This window comes from Plasmodium chabaudi, assembly GCF_900002335.3.
Source record: "Plasmodium chabaudi chabaudi strain AS genome assembly, chromosome: 12".
NCBI lineage: Eukaryota > Apicomplexa > Aconoidasida > Haemosporida > Plasmodiidae > Plasmodium > Plasmodium chabaudi.
Window position 1 is genome coordinate 1259129 of NC_030112.2, and position 22252 is coordinate 1281380.

Sequence of the window (22252 nt, forward strand, 5' to 3'; positions counted from 1 at the left end):
TTATGATTGAGAATTATCACGGACGGTATAGGCTATATATATTTAAGGAAATAAAAGAACATTCTTTTTGTTTTTCGCTCTTGTTTTTATAAGCTTGTTCTGTATGGTATGTTCATATTTTTTTAGGAATCCTAAAAGTATATTTAAAAACAAGATAAAATTGTAAAAATCGTAGTCAAACAACTCTACATATATTAAAATATATTTAATTTGCTAAAAGGCTAGTTAATTTCCATTTTTGAAAATATAACTTATTCTTACACTCTATAAGAAATGCACTTTCGAATTCATGATGAGTGCGAAATGAGAAAGGCTAGTTTATAAGTATATTTTTTTCAGCATACCGAAATGGTAAAATATAAAATTTTGTGTGAAAAAAAAATGACCAAGATATATTAGCATATATTTATTTCACGTAATGAAAGTTTTTAAAATCATAAAAATAGAAAATAAAATTTTTGAATATTTTATGGAAAAACAAAAATAATAATAAAATATTTGGCTAGCTTTATTTATTATTTTTTTTTACTCTGTGTAATAACGTAGAAATATGTATAGATGAAACATGTGTAAGAAAATATAATTCTATTAAGTTGAAGAGTCACAAAAAGGGTTTTATATACTATATTATAAACTCATTTTAATTTTTTTCTAATTTTTCGAAGATAGCTATATTGTAATATCATGAAATGAATGATGCATCAAGTTTCCAAAGATTCCATAATAAATTTTCAAACAATGAATTGAAGCAATCCCAAATTAATCAAAGACTTAAAAATATCAATTTAACAAAACGTTTAATATCGTATGAACGGTACATAAAAGCTATACCAAAAAATAAGAGAAATCCGAATTTAAAAAATGATTGGCATCCTGAAACACCTCGAATTAATAAACAATTAAGCGTATCACAATGGAATAAAGAAATGAAAAAATGGAGAAAACAAATACATGCATGGGGTAATATGCCTGAATATGTTTATAAACATATATGTAACTTATCATTTGCAGACCGAAATAAATATTTATCAGAATTAAAATTACTTGAACTAAGTCAGGTGGAAATTAATAATTTAAAAAAAAAAAATGAACAATGTTCAGAAATTATAGTGAACAATATTTTATTAATTCCTGAACAAAATAACAATACAAATATTTGCGCAAATAGTGGAATAATAGAAAAGCCATTTTTTTTTCTCCCTCAAAATTTTAGTGGAACTATATTAAATGACCAGTTAATAATTATTAAGCAAAATTATTTAGAAAAATGTCTATATTCATTACAACAAAAATATACCCCCAAATATGCACACTTGTTTGACGCATATAATAGTTTCTATATTATGGCAAGGGACCCAAATTTAAATTGTAAAAAGGAAAAAAAGGAGCAAAAAACTATCACCGTAAAATTAAATAAAAAATTTAATAGCTGTTATGAAAATGGTAATAATAAAAATGGGGAAATTAGAACTAGCCAAGATATTCTAAAAGAATATATGAATAAGCAAGAAATACAAGCATCAAAATATTTACATTCTACAAATACAAAAAAAAATAGTAACTATAGAAAGGGGAAAAGACATTTTTAATTTCTAACTATGTATGTGTAGCCTGAAATTTTTGCAACTTTTTGTTTTTTTGTGTGTGCATATAAATTTATATGCCCCCTTAATCATGCATAAGCATAGGCATAATATATGGTGTGCTTATGTTTTTTTTGCTCCTTTGTAAATAGGCATATTACAAATGGGCACATAAATAAATTTTATTAATTCTACATAAATGTAATAATGAATATTCGTATGACTACATAATTTATTATACATTATTATTTTTTTGTTTTTTTTTTTTGTAAACTTTTATGATAAATATGCACATTTCTTAGTGATAGCGGATCTTATGTTGTAGGTTACGCTTTCATATATAACACTTATACATTTAAAGAGAAAAAAAAAGTATGTAATAATTTTTTGAGTAAAGCAGGCTAGTAAATACTAGTTTGATTAATAAGAAAAGATAGTTATGTGTAAATATACCGTTTTTATTGTTTGAAATTTTTTGTCATATATAGTATATTTTATATTAAAATTAATTTGTAGAATTTTATATATTTATTTTCTATATAATAAAATGGCGGTTATTCGTATTTGGCCAAATACGTATATATTAGCTACCTGCTCTTAAAAAAAAATATTTTTTACTCGTGCATGAATATGCATATAATAGTAATATATTTAATAAAAAATTGAATAATTTAGTTGATAAAATTAAAAAAAATATTCTTTTAATAATTATTGTATTTTCCATATAATGTAAAACATTTTTATCTAATTAAAGAGTTTAAAAAAATAAGAGATATATTATTTTGTATGCATTTTTAATGCTATAAATAAGAGAACAGTGGGGCTCGGATTATTACTACTTTAAGTTTCCAAAAAAAAAAAATAATAGCCCATGTAATATATGCATATATTGGATATACGCATGTTTACCCATGTGTGTGTGAATTAAGATCTTAATTAATGATACAATTGACAAATGTTTTGTGTGGCCTTTGGAGGCAATCTATTGTTAGGTGTGCAGATAACAGCGGTGTTATAAAGGCATGCATAATTGGAATTGGAAAAAATAAATGGGGTACTGGAAAAATAGGAGATCGAATTAGAGTATCAATACGTGATAAAACTTCTGAATGTGGAATTTCAGAAAAAACACCCAAAGGAATTATTGTTAGAAGAAAAAAAGAAACAAAAAGAAAAGATGGTAGTTACATCAAATTTGATGATAATGCTTTTGTTATGATATCAAAAAATAAATTAAAAGCCACAAAAATAAAAGGACCAGTTGCTATGGAAACGAGACATAATTGCAGAAATTTGGCTAGATACATTTTTTAAAGTATACTCTAAATTTTTTTTGTTTCGAAAAAAATAAATATGTGCTACACCCTTACATAAGAATATTTAGACGAGCGTATATATATTTACCACTATTTTGTAAAATAATTTTTATTATTATTTTTTTTTATGCACATACATATCTAATTTCGACGACTACAAATAATGTTATTTTATTGTTTTGTCGTTATTTCATTTTTTATGTTACATTTTAGTAAGCATAAACCGCATATGTAGTATGTAGTACATATTTGGATATGCTGTTTTTATTTCATTTTGTTTAGCAACCCAAATTTAAAGCATTGCAAAAAAATAAAAAAATTATATATAATTAAAGTAAATACTTTATTATGTTTTCTTTATTCGGTTTAGTTATACAGTAATTCTATCAACGTATTATCTTAGGTTAAGTTTATATTCTCGATTATTGTTTTTAAAAAAAAAAAAAATATAATTACGAAAATAAATAAATAAATAAATATACACACACATATGCATATACGCCCCAATTAAGCGACGTTGTAAGGCGTACATAAGTTGCTTGCGTCTGATAAGGAAATGTAAATGCCAATAATTAAACCTACAATAATTATGATAAAAAAAATTGTATAAATATATGTGTTATTTGCATAGGAATATTATATAAATTATGAATATATTTGCAAATTTTATAACATTCATTTTTGGTTAATCAAAACTTACCATATAAGGCCAAAGTTTCAGAGAAAACTAAGATTAAAATCATTCCAATAAATAATCGGTTTTGTTGGGCATTTGCTCTTACACCAGCATCACCAACGATACCAATAGCCAAACCGGCAGCCTATATTGAAATAGAAAAATGGAAAAATGAGTGTGCATATATATTTGTGTATGGCATGATGCGAAATATATCTCTTGCTTTTGTTTCGTTTTTCGTCATTAGCGTACCAATGAGCTTAGTCCGACTATTAAACCAGATGCTAAGTGTGTGTATCCCAAATAACTTGAGTAGCTAGCAGCGGGTGACACTATAAGAGAAAGGAAAATGTGCATATAGTGAAATGTGAAGTAAGCATATAAATTTGAATTTATATCCATCGAACATAAAAACTGTAATGGTATAAAATATATTTAGGTCGGATAAAAAGTTTAAATAATAAGGTATTTATCCATATACTTGATTATTTCATTTTATATATATATATTAAACTAACTTTTTCCGGAGATAATGATAGACATAATAATTCCATAAATACCAAGAACACCGGCCATAACAACTGGTAAAATTGATTTCATGATTAAATCTGGTCTCATTACACCAACACTGCAAACTCCTACTCCACTTTTAGCAGTACCGAAGGCTGCTCCCAAATCTGCGATTGAAAAAGGAAGAAATGATAAGCAATGATAATAAATAATATACGGTATATGCACAAACATAATAATGACACATACATATGCACATATTAAGAATGAAAACTTATACTGAAATAGTAGCAATGTGCAAATAAACTATCACGGGCATTTTTTGCATATACATATACAAATAGCAGAACAGTAATATAGCATAAATAGCATACTGATGATTTATGAAGGTATATGCATAAGTAAATAAATATAACAATATAAATATTGATATATGAAATAAAACTTAAATAAAAACATTTAAATATATATATACACATGGAAACTAATAGGAAAAAAATATATTACTTGAAAAGATAGAGGATGCTGCAATCCCCATAAACCCAAAAAAGGCTGAATTTGGATCACATGTTCGCATTTTGGAAACAAAAAAATCAAATTAAATAAGATTATTTTTATATATTATGTGTGGTATTATTTTAAAATGTATAATAACTATTATAACTATTTTCCTAAAAATATAATTTATAATATTTTATATATTGCAAAATATAAGAACTTTCTGATAATTTATAATATATATAGCATAGATTTTACATAAAAAAAAATATATATTAAAATAATATGCTTGCGTATATAAGTGCGGAAATATGAAAATATGGAAAAATATGAAAAATATAAATATAAAAAATGAAAATATTAAATATGTAATTCAGTACGATAAAAATATTATTATGCATATATATATATATTTAAATTATGATATATCATTAGTATGTATATATTAAGCAAAGATTGAGGAAAAAAAAATTTGTTCGCATGCATTAATTTTTTAATATATATTTATTTTATTTTTTATTTTTTTATTATTATCAGATAAATATTAAAAAAAAAAAAAAGTAAAAATTATTTCATTTAATAGTTATTATGAATATGTAAATTCTTTGCATTGGGAAATGAAATATCCATTGGAAAACTATTCAAGCATTTTATTGTTTTAATTTTTATTTTCAATTCTTATTTAATCGTATTTAAAAGCAATTTATAAATAAAAAATTTTATGTATGAATTATGGACAACACAAAAAGTCAAAGGATATAGGGGAAAAGATAATAAAAAAAATAATCATATGCTTTGACAATAATTATATTATATGCATATAACATATATATAATATTATATATATGGACGATAGAGATATAAGAACATATTACATACAATTTACAGTAATAGTACTTCTTATATTTTTGAATTACTTATAATGTGGGCTTGTAACATATTGCATATGTTATATTATGATATATTTTATTTATGCATTATCATGTTTGGAAAATAAGAAGGAGCGAAAGGAGTGTGTATTTAAATAAAGTCAAACTACTTACAATGCTTTACCATATACACACATAAATACATTCTTATCTATATTTTAGTGTATTATATATTTGTGTGAGGTCTAATATTTAATGATACAAAAAAAAAAAACTTTAATTATTTTTTTTTCTTTTTCGCTAGCTGGCTATAGGCTAAGTCAAAAAAGTTATTATTTTAGTTTGCATATATACAGCTTTCAATTTCTTCTTACGATTGTTTATTTATTGCTTATTTTTTACTACTATCAAATTCGTATTACTAAAAATGTTCTTATGGAAAATAATTTATTAAATTATGATAATATGACAATAATAAAACGAAAACTATATTATCATAAAATAGGAATACTCAGTGAGCTGTATATAAATATGCACAACATTTTTTATTTTGAATTTTTATTTTTTTAATAAAAAAAAAAATATAGCTATTTTGCATATAAAATAGACAATATTCAATTAAAAAAAAAAAATATAACTATCGCTAGTTCCAATTATAATTATGTACCCAATTGAAAGTTAATAATGGGAAATAGTAATTTACAGTGCTAACCAAATTTACTATAATCCCCAATACAATACATAAATCATATAAATAATTATAAAATAATAATATGTCCCCCTTATAAATACAAACCTTACATTAATACATTTTCATAAGCATTATTTGGTATCCTCCTTTGCCTATATCACCATTTAATTTGTATGTTTGTACATAGTGGGGTGTGTAAGCATTCCCCTATCAACATTTCTTAATCGTTTATTTTACTTATACAAAATAAAAGGAAAATAATTTTGGCCTTTTATTTTGAAAATTTATATGCCTGTAAAATGTGGGACTTATTGGATATATAAGGTTGTAGGAGAGAAATGGAGGCAAAAATATTTTATAGCAAATCTTAAAAAACAAGAAAAGTTGCAAAGAAATAATTACAAAGTAATATATCAATATTTCTAAAAAATTATACTTTAATTTTTTGCACTGTGTGCGTTTTTTTTATGAATTGACATATTTTAAGGAAAAATATGCAATTAATATTCCTTTTTGTATAAATTAACAAAAGTTAAAAAAAAATAAAAACATGGACTATAGTATTTTTATTTTTTTGTATCATGCAAAATTTATGCCCGACATGCTATATCCCTTTAAGGCATTCGCCTATTGCAGTGTATTTACATTTTTAGTATTGCACAGGAATAGTAAAACAAATCTAACTATTATATATATATTTATTTATTTTATGGATTTTTTCATTATTACAAAAAATTAGCAATTATTTATCTTAATATTATTACGAAAAGTACATATAAATTCTGTTTGTATAAAAAATGAACGAAAAAAGTGTACGATATAAGGTTATTGACGTTAATATATGTATATATAATTACGTATTTATATGAGCATATGATTATATGCATATATTATATATACAAAAAAAGGATGATATATTAGCGAGATAAGAATGATATAAAAATGAGAAAAGAATGCCTATAAATGCAAAAAAAAACAAGTTTGTCATGTATGTGCGGAATAAGCATAGCAAAATAGGATGGCATAATACTTTTGTGGGAGTAAAAGGAAATGAAAGGAGTTACAACTTGCAATACCCAATATACTATACTTATAATAACTGTAAAAATAAAAATGCATTAAACAAATTTGTAAAATATAAGGCCCATCAAAATGAAAATATTATAAATAGTAGTACTATAGGAGGATTATTACATTTTAATAAGGGGGTGTTAAATGGGAAGAAATCCCACTCGACTAATATAGCTACACAAAATTATTACAATTTTTGTGAGCATAATAAAACAAAAATAGAAAATGAAAATGAAAATAAATGTGGTGAAGAAAATGAAAAGAGTGGCTTGGACATACCTCTAAAATGTAGCATAGAGTTAATACCAAATGTAAATAAAAATGTATATGCATCATTTATTCAGTCTGATAAAGTAAAAAATGAAGTAAACCCAAATTATGTACTAATGAGTGACAAAATTAATATGAACAAAATAAATTCAGTTGGAAAAATGATTTCAGAAAGCTTGATAGAAAATTCTAATATAAATGAAAAATGGTATAATATAGAAGATGATGAAAAAAAAAAAGAAAAATCAAACATTGATTTAATGAAATTAACAATAAAGAATTATTTAGATTTATCAAAATCGAAATTAACTTTATGGGTAACAATAAATAGCACATTTGGATATTTCATGTTAGGTGGACATAATATATCTGAACTTTTGTCATTATCATGTGGGATATTTTTATGTAGTAGTAGTGCTAACACATTTAATCAAATTATTGAAAAAGATATTGACAAATTAATGAATAGAACAAATAAAAGACCATTGGCTTGTAACAATAAGAAAATATCTTTAACACATGCAAAGATATTTGGTTGTTCAACTGCTGCAATTGGCTGTTCATTATTATATTATTTTAATAATCCTTTAACATCATTTTTAGGCTTATTTAATATTTTACTATATACATGTTTATATACCCCACTAAAACGAAAAACGCCATATAATACACATGTCGGATCTATAGTTGGGTCGATACCTATGTTAATGGGATGTGTAGCGGTTGAACAAAATTTATTTATACCTGAAGCTTGGATATTATTTTCAATTCAACTTTTATGGCAATTTCCACATTTTTATTCATTAGCATATTTATATAAAGAAGATTATTTAAAAGGGAAATATAAAATGTTTCCTCTTAAGGATAACCAAAATGGATTATATACAGCAAAATTATGTAGACCATATTTAATTTTATTATCTTCTCTTCCCTTTGTGTTTTTTTTTTGTGGATATACATCTTATATGTATATTTTAACATCCCTAATGCCAAATATATTTATTTATTACAAATTTCAACAAATTATTCAAAACCCTTCTAAAAAGGGATTTAGATCATTCTTCAAGCATTCGTTATGGCATATTATTTTATTATTAGCTTTATCTTCCTATCACACTCAAATACCCGACAAAAAAAATGGTATACATACAAAACGGGATGCATTAATTAGTGACAACCAAATCCATAAGATACCCCAAGATAATATGAACTATTCAGAACATCCAATCACCAAGTTTAAGAAAAGACTCTTAAAATTTTGTGTAGTCTTTTCATAATTTGTACATGCAAAGTTAAACTTTATATTTTAGCGTGATATTTATTTTGGTTATACCAAAGTTTATATCATTTAATAATTTTTTTCCGTTTGAATAATAACAATACTATAATTATTGAGTACTGTTTTTTCGTTTTACATTTCTTTTGTACCATATCTTTTACTTAGTAAATAAGTATATACCATGTTTTTGTTTTTTTCTTTACTTTATTTATTTTATTTATTTTCTTTATATGAATACATAATTTGTATTTTATAAAAACTGTTTACCATTGAAAGGAAGATGGTACATGCATTCGAAATATAAAAAGTGTAAATATACTGTACTGTGCATATTATGGCCTGCACAATTTAGTATACGGGAATGGAAATGTAGAATAATGATCCCCCGTTTCAAATGCTGATAGGATTTTTACAGCATAGGGAATGAAAATGGGGTTGCTTATTTAGCATTTATTTAGAATTTATTTAATGTTTGTTCTTTTAATTCTCTTATATTTCTTTGTTTAAACTTTGTGAGAGTTCCCATCAAGGGGGTTAAAATACATTGTTAAGCAATAAGAGACATTTAAATTAAAATAAAAGAAAATAAACATATATAAAAATCATGGACTTTTGTAATTGATAAAAAAATAATATATACACGAAATTGGAATTTTCCGAAAACAACAGAGTTGGGAAAGTAATATATATTATGTGCTTGTTTATTTTTTCTTTCCTCCAGAAACTTTTGTCTTTGCTGTACCTCGGACCTAAGAGAGAAAACGAAAAGAAAAATGATATATAATAATGCATCCACATGTACTGTGTACATAGGCTGAGAGTGAGGTTGGCTTACCTTTTTCCTTCTGTTTTTCAATTCCTTGGCTGCTCTTCTTCCTGGCTTGTTTTCCTTTGTTATTAAGCCTTCTCGTATTTGCCTGTATTTCTTTTCAAACCTTTTAACAGCATCAACACTGTTATAAATTAAACCAAACCCTTTAGTTCTTCCACCTCCAAATAAAGCTTTAAATCCGAATAATACGATTGTATTTACATTATTTAATTTATACATTTTTGCTAATCTTTCTTTAACATCCTTTTTTGATATAGTCCCTTTATTTGGATGTAAAATTTCTAAAGCAAATTGTTTTCTTCTTAACAAGGGATTATTCATATATTTTTTTACTCGAACTGTAAATTGATCTGCCATTTTGTATAAATATTTATTTTATTAAAAAGTTTTTTTTTTTTTTTTTTAAACTAATGGAAAAGAAATATGTTTACATAACTTTATAATAATTCAGTATGAAACTATAAATTTTTTATTTCGTTATTTTTGTAATTTCTCTTATTTTTTTTATTTTACAATTATATATATTTTTTTTTAATTTATAATATTATATATTAAATAAATTTTATAAGCCGAAAAATGTAAATACATATATATAAATTATTTACGCCGGTAAAATATTATTAGGTAAATTAATTATTTGTAAATAACCGCCTTTACATAAACTATAAAATTGTATAATATATATTGCGGGCCTATATAAAAAAAAATAAATAAAGCATAGTAAAACCAAAATGGATTTACAAAAAAATACGATAACTTTAATTATAAGGTTTTCCCTTTCACCCCGTTTTTTCACGTTATAATATATAAGCATTATTGCATATTATTTATTTAAAATAGCTTTATTCCCAATATGACTCTTGTATGCATACTATAGAATTTATATTTCCCATAAAAAAAATAGGCTACGTTAATTTTACCAAAATATTTATATGCACTTATTTTTTTCCCTCCAACTTTTTAAGCTTAAAAAATTGGGAAGGTATGGAATATATTTCCTTTACAATTGGTATAAATAATAAATGAATTTTTTTTTTTTCTTTCCTTTCATATTTTTCGTTGTTTTATCAGAATTAGTCAATTAGCTTTGTATATATATTTCACCTTTTTTGAAATAATTATAAAAGATAAAACTGCATAAAAAAATTGTAAAAAATTATTTGTATATAAGGTGAGTAAGGTGTATATAGAAAGGGGGGGGGAGATATTTTAAAAAAATATAAAAAATATAAAAAATACAAAAAACGTAAAAAATATAGAAATATTTTTGTTTTTAAAATTATGAAAATATAAAATATAGTTCAATAGTGAACTGTTGAAAAAATGCGTATTTATGGGTTTGTTCATTTTCCATTTTTATATCCATTTTATAAGTACCAAGCATAAAGCTATTTTGTATGATGGAAATTGTTGGAAAAAAATTATTTAATTTATAAACATGTTTAGGGTAACCATTTAAAGAACGAAACATAAACTATTAAAGGTGTTCATGCTTTATTTAAAAAATTATTGTCTTTCAAATGTATAGGCGTAATATTTTGATTGGTATATGACATAATATGGTGTGATAGTATATAATGCTTTAAAAATAAAGACATTTTTATAATCAATTTTAAGTAAATAAAATAATATTTTTAAAATAGTGTTTACATAATTTATAAAAAAAAAAAAGGTTGTACACATATATGAGTAATAAAAACTAAAAGACGAAATCATGATAAAATAAAAATTTCACATGTTACAAATAAATTATGAATATAGAACAAAAAAAGAATAAACAAACAAAAAAAAAAAAAAAAAAAAATAGAAATATATTTTCTTTCAGCATATATTAGGGTACATATGTATATGCATAGATGGTATAAAAATAGCATGCTACGAAACGGCAAATAGGATTGCGTAAAAAATATGCCTTATTGGCTTATTAAAAACTTTAAGAAAAAGAATGTATATCATGCAAAGCGAAAAGGAATTAAAAATATATGTGCAAAAAAAATTATAAATATTTTAAAAAAAACACGTTGGCATGTCTTGAATACCTATGCATACAATATGTACACAGTGCAGCTCATTGATTACTGCGAATTCATAAACAATATATATACTTAATTATAACGACAAAAAAAATATGCATGTGAATAGGGAAACGAAAAATAAACAACAGGATGTAGTATAATGAATAATTTTATATGCATCATAAAAATGGCTAACTAATAAAAAAATAATCTTTTTATTTTGTCTTTACTAAAATTGTAATTTTGCATATATACGCAAAAAATAATCCGTTAAATATGACACCCCAAATATAATAAGGATAAAGGGAGTACGATATATTTCCTTTTATCTATATATAAGCATTTCGGGATAATAATGTTATAAAAATTTAAATTCAAATTTTGCAACTAATGGAAAATGATCGGATGATCTAATTGGACTTGGTAAAGCAGAAGTAGGCAAATGATAAACTTGTGATTCTTGTATTAGTTGATTTTCATCTGGTATATTTACAGTTGATATAATATTTAAATCTTCATCGTTATAAAAAATATAATCTAGACATCCTATAAAATTTGAAGTGTAATTTGTAAATGCGGGTTCAAATCGATCCAAATCAATTGTGTTATTAATAATGATATTATTTATTGATTCTTCTGAACTTATTGTTTGTGATAAAAAATTTGAAATAGCATATGCAGATTTAAGATTTAAATTATGAGACATAGGAAGATATTCTAATAAGCCATGCTCATCTGAATTTAAGTCATTATGGGTCCGACAACATTTTTTTTTATATAATAATTGATATACTGCACTATTGGGTGTACTATTAAAATCGCCGCAAATAATCATACTTGGAATTATTTCATATTTTTGTATAAAATTTATTTTTAAATATTCTATAACTTTTACTAATATTTGTGTTTGCCATATTTTAACATAAGTTGCTTCCGGATTGGCAATAATATGTGTATTGGCTACAATCACCATCTTTTTCTTATCTTTCTCATTTTCATAATTTTCAGCTTCATATGTTTTGTTATTTTGTACATACTCAAGTAGCAATACCAATGCTATATTATCTTTTAATAATCCTTTTGATAATGCTGGATTTTTTTGAACTTCTTTTGGAAGAGAAATTACGGATCCTTCCTTTATCAGTTTACTAAATTCTAATGCATATATTTCAACAAATTTGAATTTTTTCTTGTTATAAAATATTGCACATCCATCTATAGTATATTTACCTCCTTTATGTTTTCCAGAAGGCGAAGTAAAAATCTCTTTTGTCTTTTGTTTATACACACCTTGGTATTCGTACTGGTTCAGGCATGGTTTGAAAAACTCGAGGAAGTGCTCGTTTTGTATCTCCTAAAAGGTTGAAAATGGGAAGTAAATAATAAGAAAAAATACGAAACAAATAAATGAAAATTTACAGATGTATACTAAACCCTTTGAGTGTTAGTTCCTTACCTGCAAGCATACAATGTCTGGGCGGTGGTTAAGAATCTCTTGAATAATTTTTGTCTTTCTATAGGACCATGAAAGCATATATGGATCACAATGAGAGAAGGCTTCAACAGTTCCATAAATTTCAGCTAATATATTCCAAGTCATAACAGTAAATTGGTTAGTAGTATTTGGAAAATTTAAACTTTTAAAAGATGTTATATTATTATTATTTGGCATTATCTGAATATTAGGTATACAACATCCAGTTATTATTTTATGATATATATTTGGATCTTTTATACTATCCCAAATTTTATCATCTAATATGTATATTTTTTTATTTCCTTCCTCATCTTTTTTTTTACTTACAATTTGGTTTCTCTTATTTTTGGCATTGTCTTCGGGAGTTATTTGATTTTTTGCATTTTTAATGGCTAGTTCATTTTGTGTAGTTATAGGTATCGTTTTATTTTCATCTGAATCTAATGTTTTTTCTGCAATGGGTTCTTTTTCGCTAGATTCAGTTGTATCTATTGTACTACTAACTTGTGAATCAACATTTGAAATGTTAAGGTCGGCACTATTGGTTTCACGTATTTTGTTATTTCGTGTCGGGCTGCTGTGTGAAGTGCTAGTTTGATCCCCTTTATCTACTTTGGCTATGTCAGAATTATCTATAGAACCTGCATTAAAATCGTTTAACTTTTTTTCATTATTTTTTTGTGGGTTTTCAGTTTCACTGTCTTGATTGGTACTGCTTTGAGCATATTTAGAATCAAAATTTTCATCCATTTTAAGGTTATCAATGTTGGATTTATTATATGATTCTTCTTGATCTGAATTTTGATAATCTTCATCCTCACAACAATCCGAAGAGTTACTTTTCGAACTATATGTAATAGCCCTTTTGTCAAGAATCATTGTTTCTAACATTATTTGATGACCTACATCTTTTAAACTAGGAATGTAATTTCGTTCATTATGAATAACTTTCCAATTTTCTTTTCCTGATATATTTACTAATCCAGAGTTAATTAGACCATTATAATGAGTTTGATCAAATTCAATATTCCCATCATAATTTTCCCAATCAAATGAGGAACAGGATACACCATAAGTATGTAAATTAAAATGGGATGGTATATTTATAGAACCATTACTTTTGTAATATTTATGTACATGCTCAAATCCTTTCATAAAACATTCATATGAACAGAAACAACGAAATGTTAATGTACATTGTATATGTCCTATTTTTTGAGGATGAAAAAAACAAACTGTTCTTGGAGGACCTCTACTCCATCTATAAAATATATTAACTGTTTTTCCGATTGGATTATTTTCATTATCTTCATCATCATCATATAAATTTCCTAATTCATCTTTTATAATTACTACTGGATGTAATTCACAATTTTCTACTGGAGTTATGGGTTCTTTATTTTTTGCTGGTCCCCATATTAATTCGCATCTAATTATTTCTGCAACGTATTTTTTCTTTTTAACAATATCGAAAAGGGAACCTTTGCTCTGTTTGCTGCAATCATTTTTTTCTTCTCCGTTTTTTCCATCTTTATCATTTTCCATATTTTGGCCTCCCAAATTTGCTGCATTAACCTTTTTAATCTTAACTGTGTGTATATTTTTTTTTGAATCCTCTTTTTTATCAAATATAGATCCTGATTTCGTTTTTTCTGCACAATTTTCATTCGTTTCTATGTTATGGGTAGGCATATCAAATGATGGAATCAACTGATTATTATCGGTAATACCATTTTCTATAATAATAGTAGATCTTGCTGAATTCAATACATCTAAAAGTTTATTTTTTTCATCTGATATATCATTAATATTATCACTTCTTTTTATATTATTAAAAACAAAATTTGCAGTTGTGTTTTTATTCAAAAACGAGGTTCTTTCATTGTTAAAATTTGTATTATAATTGGGAAAGAAGGAGGGTCTTGAATTGTTTGAAATATTGTTCATTCCGTAAGTGTACGAGTTATTATTTTGAGAAGCATTGTGGGCATAATTTGAAGATGCAGAATATATGTCATAGTCATTATAATTTATATCATTTACAAATTCGTCACTTGTATGCTGATTTGAGTTTCTTTCTTTTTCATTGAAATTGGGAAAATTTAAGTTGGGTTGATTTATGAATCTGTTTGGCATATTATCTGATATATTTCCATTAAACATTGAGATATTCGAATTAATAAAATGGTCTAAATTTTTAGATGTAGATAAATTATCAGCATTAAATGGATTCATGTATGAATAGGAATTAGTTAGAACACCAGATGTATGCATATTATTATCATTTGCATTCATTCCAATTGGAAAATTTTCAAAATTCTGAGCAGAATAATGTGAAGTATTAGGATTCGAAAGATTGTCATTGTTGGAAACTGGATCTTTATATGTATTATTTATATTATTATATACAAAAAATTCATTACCAAAATTTGGATTATTTTTATTATCAACAATACAATTATATCTATTTTTAATTATGCTACTTCTTTGACCATTTGATAATGTACTACTAACTGAAGTTCTTATTTTTGTATTCATAAAAGGAAAGTTATTATAAGAATCTGCATCATTTATTGCAGTTTCATCATTACTATTTTGTGATATATAATTATTATTTAATCTTGATCCATAATTCAAATCATTAAACATATTTGTGTAATAATTGGGATTATAATTATGAGCATTATTATCTGTTGTTAAGATAGTGGATACATTTTCATGGGTATCTATAATATTTATATTTCCATTACTTGGATAATTATTATAATTTATATTATTCATATATGTTTCTTCTATCCCTTCATGTTTTAACATATTATCATTCAATAAATTTGTATTTATATTATTAGATGCATATATAGTTTGAAGTTTTGTTTTGGCATTGTTACATTCGTTTGTATCGATAGTATTGTTACCTAATTTATATGCATTACTTTCAAATTCATTAAGGTTTTTATTAGGATTATTAATTTCGATTAGGTAGGGGTTCTGATTATTATTCCCTGAGTAGTAATATGTTACATTATTTTTATTTTGCGTTAATTTCATATTTATATGATCATTATTAAGATTGTTGAAAATTATGTTTTGATTTTTTGTATTCATAGGAATATTAGGAGATTTATTTCCAATATTATTTTCATTTCTAATTATTTTATCACTTGCATTCAACATAATGCCACTATTTATATCGTTACTTATTGGGTTACATACATTTGCATCATTTTCTTCTTTTACTTCTATTACTTGATATACTTCACCTTGTTTAGTAAAACCTATTTCTTTTTTATTTTGATTTATTTCAATTTTTTTAACCTTTATTTTTTTTTGCACTTTTTTAATATTAATATTTTCTGAATTGTTCATATTTTCAACATATTCCCCATTTATACTAATATTTCTGTCATCCATATTATAACCGTTTGAATTTTCTTCCTTTATATCTTTATCCATATTTTTTATTTTTTCTTTATTAGTTTTTTTTTTCTCATTTTCCATTTTTTCATTTCCTTCATCATGTTTGTCTTCATTGATGTTGTTTTTTTTGTTGCCTTGATTTCGTTGTGATTCTATAACTTTTTGATTTTTATCACGAACATCCAAATTTTGTGTGTCTTCTTCGTTTACTTCCTTCTCATCATGTTTTGAATTTATATCGTTCAATTTGTTTACTTCAGTAATATTATCTTTTTTATTTTTTCGATTTTTAGAATCATTAATTAAGGTATCATCACTTTTAGATAAATCTTTACTAGCATCATCAGTAGTGTTATTATTTTTCGACCTTTCTAAATTAGTCATATTTTTTTCCCTTTTACAATTCCCTGTTAAGTCAGTAGCATCTTCATTTGTTTTTTGAAACGAAGGAGTATCTGTAGTTACTAATTCGGTTGTTCCAATTCCTTGACGTGGTAGATTATATTTTTCATTTGTATTATAATTATATTCTATATCATTTGATATATTATTATTAGAATAATTCAGTATATTTTCTTCGTTTATTTTTGCGGGACTATTATTATTATATATATCATTATTTTCCTTTGGACTTGTGTCTTCGCTTTTATTATTACTTATTTGGATTTCGTTACCTTTATTTTTTTTATATAAAGAAGGGAAAAACTTTTTAGAGAAATTCTCCATTATATTTTTGAAAAAAAAATAAAAAAAAAAAACTAGCTTAAATGACAATATTTATGTCTAAACAAACAGGATTTCTAAGCATATGGTTATTTACATATTTATGTTTTCCACATAAATTTTGTTATTATTTTTAAAAATGAAAAATAATATTTATATTTTTAAATTTCTTTAAATTAAAAAAAATTGAAAAAAAAACAATATATCACAACAAAGCACGAATAACGTAACATAAGGTAAGTCCACCATTAGATTATCATATCTTATTACACAATAAACTATTTTCATTTATTGTAAAAATAATTTCAATAGTTTATTTGTTTCCCTATTGTAAAATAAAAACAAAATGTGTAGTATACTTTCGAGTTCGTATTTTTCCCCATGTTTCGTCTTTTTTTTATTTTTAGTGGTGATGGGCTTAAACAACTATGCGCGTAAGCATACACTAAATATGAGTTGCATACGTATATAAAGTAAATTGCAAACACAAAAAATACATATATATAATTATTTATTACAAAGTTAATTTGCAAAAGCTAATCGAATTACGTATGCATATGTAAAAATACTTTTTGATAATATACAAATATATATAATACACAATTAAATTAAAAATATCAAAACACGGTTAACAATATTATCAGAGAAAATTAAAAAAGTATAAAAAAAGGAGAAAAAGGGAAAATAAAATTAAGAGTCATGCACACTTGATAACAATATAAATGTGAATATATGATAAACGAATAATACATAAATAAATGAGCAAACATAAATATATATAAATAATATACTATTTCTTAATAAGGATCAATGAAAACCATTAATAACTAATGTATTTAATACGAAAAAATACGCTTTTAAAAATAATTAATAAAATTAATTTAAAAGGTATTTTTTTCCAAATGTTCATAATATATTAGTGCTATTATTTTTTTTTCCATTATTATTAAAATTAGCATATATATTATTAATAATATTAAAATAAATATTTTTAATACAAAGCATATATAATATAAATAATTATTTTTGTAATACTTTGTATATATTATCATAATAATTATATCCCGTAAAAAAAATATATATATCTTAATAATAAACTTAGCATATTTTTGTATAATTTATCAATTGGTAAGAATGCATGTACTGTTCATAATTTTATTAACAATTCAGAAATTTTCCGAAAAAAAAAATATTATCAATATATATATTTTGCACATAATTACAATCTTAATAGAAAGAAATTATCTTATATGTGGGGTTACTATATTTAATGTACTATTTTCGTTTTTTTCGATTTTTTGGGGAATTTAAGAATATTTACACATTGCTTAAATGGAAATCCATAAATAAATACTATACATATAGGTATTATGTGGAGAAATAAGCATAATATGACGAAATAATACTATTTTTCACTATATATATTTTTTGATATTTTGTTAGCTATTTTTTTAAATATATGACTAAATGTGTGATAATTACAAAGAATGGTATTTTCTTTATTCTATATTTCCCAATATCATCCATCTCTACACATAAAGTATAGGTACAATGTATATATACCTTTCTATAGGCATAAATCCTTGTATATGCATGAAATATATCCATTTTTTAAAATTTACATGTACGCAAATGTATTAATAGTACAAGCATATCAATATGCTTCCCAAAAGATAGAATATTTTAGAAAAATTCGTGGTATATGTTATATGTATCGAAATGTTTACAAACTATAATTTTCTTATCGTTTACATCGATTTCATATATATGAAAGAAAGGAGACGAGGCATGTTATTGCCACTATATACACGTTTACTTATAGATAACCAGGATAAGTTTGTATGCTTTATACTTATTTACCTTTGTACTATCTAACCACTATTATTACTATTATCTTTGATGCTCAAATTGTAAAGAGACAATCACAAATATATAAATATTATATATGCGCAACATACCTCCACCTTTTGAGTAAACATATTGATATGTATTCTTTGTTTAATATGTGTAAATTTGTCATGAAATGGGTAGTACTCATATAGATGGTTAGGTTCTCATATAATTTTCTCTCCCCTCTTCCTATACATATTTCTAATTATATAAATAACAAAGTAATAAATACATAAAAGAATTGGTATAAGTACTACTTTTCAAATGGCTTAAAATTATTTTTATATTGGTAAAGTTAGACAATCCCTCGTTTTTTAACTAAGCATTGTACATTTTTTTCACCCCTTAATTTTCCAAAAAAAAAGAAATAATTGTAACTATATAAAATTACTTTTTTAAGCATTTATTTGGGGCTACATATATTGGCTTATTTATTTTTTATTATCATATATAAAAAAAAGGGAAGAATGAAAAAAAATATGTACTTTGTTTATTGCATACATAACTTCATACTATTTCATATTAAAGAGTACCTTTTTTACATTCACTCACTAAATAAAAAAACAAAAAAAAATATATCTATATGTATTTTATATTGACATATTTTTAGTGTATTAAGCATGTGAAAAGAGAAGAAAATAATAAATTTATATGATAAATAATGTGCATTTTTATTATGACTTTGTAAGGTAAATTACGAGAATATGCACAACCATTTTTTTTTTCACAAATAGCCAAATTTTAGTTAGCTATTTTGGCTGTATTGCATAATGGTACTTAAAATACACATGAATATGTTTTCCGAAAAAATATATATTTCATTAATTTCTTTATATATATTTAGCTTCATATCATAGCAAACAGGGAGAGCTTGCTTTTTTTATAAAAAAATAATATAATCAAAATGATTTGCATTCCTTTTTTGTAATCCCTTCACCTTCTTACACATATTATATATATGTTTTTTTTTTCCCGAATAAAAAGCTAGCTTATTGTGAAGAGAAAAATGAGCAGTTCAGGTGATCAAAGTGAAAACAGTGGTGAAAAGATAAAATTAATAAAGGAAGAAAATGAAAATGAAGAATTAATTAGTGTAGAAAATCGATTTTTAAATGATGAAAAAGATGGTCATATAAAAGATGTTAGAGAATATATAAATAATGAAAAATCATATATAAATAGATTAAATACATATAATAAATGGATAAGTAAACCTGTACATTTATGCTCACTAATATTAGCTAGAAATGGCTTTGTATGTAAAAATGAATCTACTATAGAATGTGAAATGTGTCAATGTAAATATATATATGAAAAGGGAGCATATTCTATGTATACCAGAATAAATGATTTATGTTTATTACACACTAATAGTTGTCCATGGAAAAATAAATTAATAGATTTATCATTTTTTAGACTTGATAATAATTCGTTAGAGCGAATAGAATTACTTAGGGAATATAAACATAATTGTGAAATCCTTAGACGATCTTTATTACATATACCTATGATAAATATAAAAAAAACAATTAGTGATATGATATTAATTATTAAAAAACATGTACACAATGATAAAACAAAAAAGAAGTTCACAATTTTTAATTCATACTTGGATTTTTTTAAAAATAATTTTATTCCAATTTTTTTAAAGAATGAAAATATTATTCAAAAGTCTATTGATTATATAAAACAAAATAAGAAAGATATGGAAAAATATATAATAGATGCTGATTATATTAAAAATTTAAATTTTAATTTATTTGATATAAATAATTTTATAAATATTCTGTCTGATACTAGTGAACCCCCACAACTAACACATGAAAAAGAAGACATAAATGCTTACATTAAAATTATGCATTATTTAAGAACATATGAATATGAAGATATTAATTTATTTAAAATTATTTCATTATTAGGATGGACATACAAAAATGAAACTCAAAATAATTCAAAAGAACACATTATTTCATGTAAATACTGTTATAGAGAGGTAAATATATCTGACTATTCATATTTTTCAACAAATGAAAAAAAATACAATTTATTAATAGAAGTTAATTCAAATGATATGGACTATTTTTTATCTGGATCATCGAAGAATAAATCAGCGAATCAGGAGAAAGATGAAAAAACGGTGGACCCAATCCTGAATCAAATACTAACTCTAGTCAATGGTCATTTTGATGAAGCAGGAGAAATAATATATGAAGAAGTAGAAGACCAGCTAAGTAAAAATAGGCATAACAAAGATGAAGACAAATCAATGGATGATACAGAAAAAATAGAACCCAATGATGAAAAGGAAAATACCAGTGACGAAAAAGAAAAAAGCAATGAAAGCACAACCAAACAAAGAGAATCCTTTTCCTTTAAATCTACATTGAAGGGAATATTTCTTTCAAAAAAATCAAGTGATAATTTAAAGGAAGATGAAACTGATGATAGCGAATTAGAAGATGGGAAAGAAAAAAATAAAGATAATGAAAAAAATGAAAATAAAATTAAACAAGCAAGTTCCTTAAATGAAGCAATGTTAGAACTATGCAAATATACAGATGATGATAAATATTTTTTAAAGGGAAAATCTAATTATTATATATTAAAAGAATCGATTCAGGAAAATTTAAATAAAAAAATATCAAATAAAATATATGCTATACGATTATTTAATTTGATAGAAAATCATAGAGTATATTGCCCATATATTATGGAAGATTTATATGGCTTTTCAAAAATTACAAAACTTTTTTTTGAATTACTTATGTCTGAGTTTCAAAGAATGTACATGTTTAAATAAGACACCAACCATATGCACCTCATTTTAATTGAACTAGCATAATCATAAAAAAGGATTCCCACTAATTAATAATGTGCATATATGTAGAATAATGGAGTATGAAGAAAGTGATAAAAATGGGATGCTCATCTCTTCCTTTTGATGCTCAAACCGTAGCTTCATTAAGCTTGCTATATCCAGCCGTTAATATGTATATACCTTTTTTTTGTTTAGTATGTTTTTCACACTATTTTATTGTCAAAACATATGTATATTGATATGCATCGAATACATAATTTAAAAAAGAAAAATTTCCTTTTTTGAGACATTTAAAAGTGTGTCCATTCTATTTATAT

The 22252-nt window shown here is 24.0% G+C and overlaps 7 protein-coding genes across 7 annotated transcripts; 4 read left to right on the forward strand and 3 right to left on the reverse strand.

Moving 5' to 3' along the window:
* Positions 1–689: 689 nt before the first annotated feature.
* PCHAS_1234400 (histone RNA hairpin-binding protein, putative) lies at positions 690–1589 on the forward strand (the record flags this gene model as incomplete). The annotated part of the gene is made up of 1 exon (XM_734616.2): positions 690–1589. One exon carries the CDS (start codon positions 690–692, stop codon positions 1587–1589), a length of 900 nt encoding a protein of 299 aa, XP_739709.2.
* A 933-nt stretch (positions 1590–2522) lies between these two features.
* On the forward strand, positions 2523–2897 carry PCHAS_1234500 (50S ribosomal protein L14, mitochondrial, putative; the record flags this gene model as incomplete). Its single annotated transcript, XM_737286.2, has 1 exon — positions 2523–2897. The coding sequence occupies one exon, from the start codon at positions 2523–2525 to the stop codon at positions 2895–2897; it is 375 nt and encodes a 124-aa protein (XP_742379.2).
* Positions 2898–3406: 509 nt separating this feature from the next.
* Positions 3407–4662, reverse strand: PCHAS_1234600 (V-type proton ATPase 16 kDa proteolipid subunit, putative; the record flags this gene model as incomplete). The annotated part of the gene is made up of 5 exons (XM_016798973.1): positions 3407–3477; positions 3600–3720; positions 3828–3907; positions 4094–4252; positions 4593–4662. The coding sequence occupies 5 exons, from the start codon at positions 4660–4662 to the stop codon at positions 3407–3409; spliced, it is 501 nt and encodes a 166-aa protein (XP_016654325.1).
* Positions 4663–7096: 2434 nt separating this feature from the next.
* On the forward strand, positions 7097–8761 carry PCHAS_1234700 (protoheme IX farnesyltransferase, putative; the record flags this gene model as incomplete). Its single annotated transcript, XM_738197.2, has 1 exon — positions 7097–8761. The coding sequence occupies one exon, from the start codon at positions 7097–7099 to the stop codon at positions 8759–8761; it is 1665 nt and encodes a 554-aa protein (XP_743290.2).
* Positions 8762–9464: 703 nt separating this feature from the next.
* Positions 9465–9952, reverse strand: PCHAS_1234800 (40S ribosomal protein S24, putative; the record flags this gene model as incomplete). The annotated part of the gene is made up of 2 exons (XM_738198.1): positions 9465–9512; positions 9599–9952. 2 exons carry the CDS (start codon positions 9950–9952, stop codon positions 9465–9467), a joined length of 402 nt encoding a protein of 133 aa, XP_743291.1.
* Positions 9953–11968: 2016 nt separating this feature from the next.
* PCHAS_1234900 (CCR4 domain-containing protein 1, putative) lies at positions 11969–17230 on the reverse strand (the record flags this gene model as incomplete). Its single annotated transcript, XM_737490.2, has 2 exons — positions 11969–12964; positions 13067–17230. 2 exons carry the CDS (start codon positions 17228–17230, stop codon positions 11969–11971), a joined length of 5160 nt encoding a protein of 1719 aa, XP_742583.2.
* Positions 17231–20123: 2893 nt separating this feature from the next.
* PCHAS_1235000 (zinc finger protein, putative) lies at positions 20124–21917 on the forward strand (the record flags this gene model as incomplete). Its single annotated transcript, XM_736986.2, has 1 exon — positions 20124–21917. One exon carries the CDS (start codon positions 20124–20126, stop codon positions 21915–21917), a length of 1794 nt encoding a protein of 597 aa, XP_742079.2.
* Positions 21918–22252: the final 335 nt, after the last annotated feature.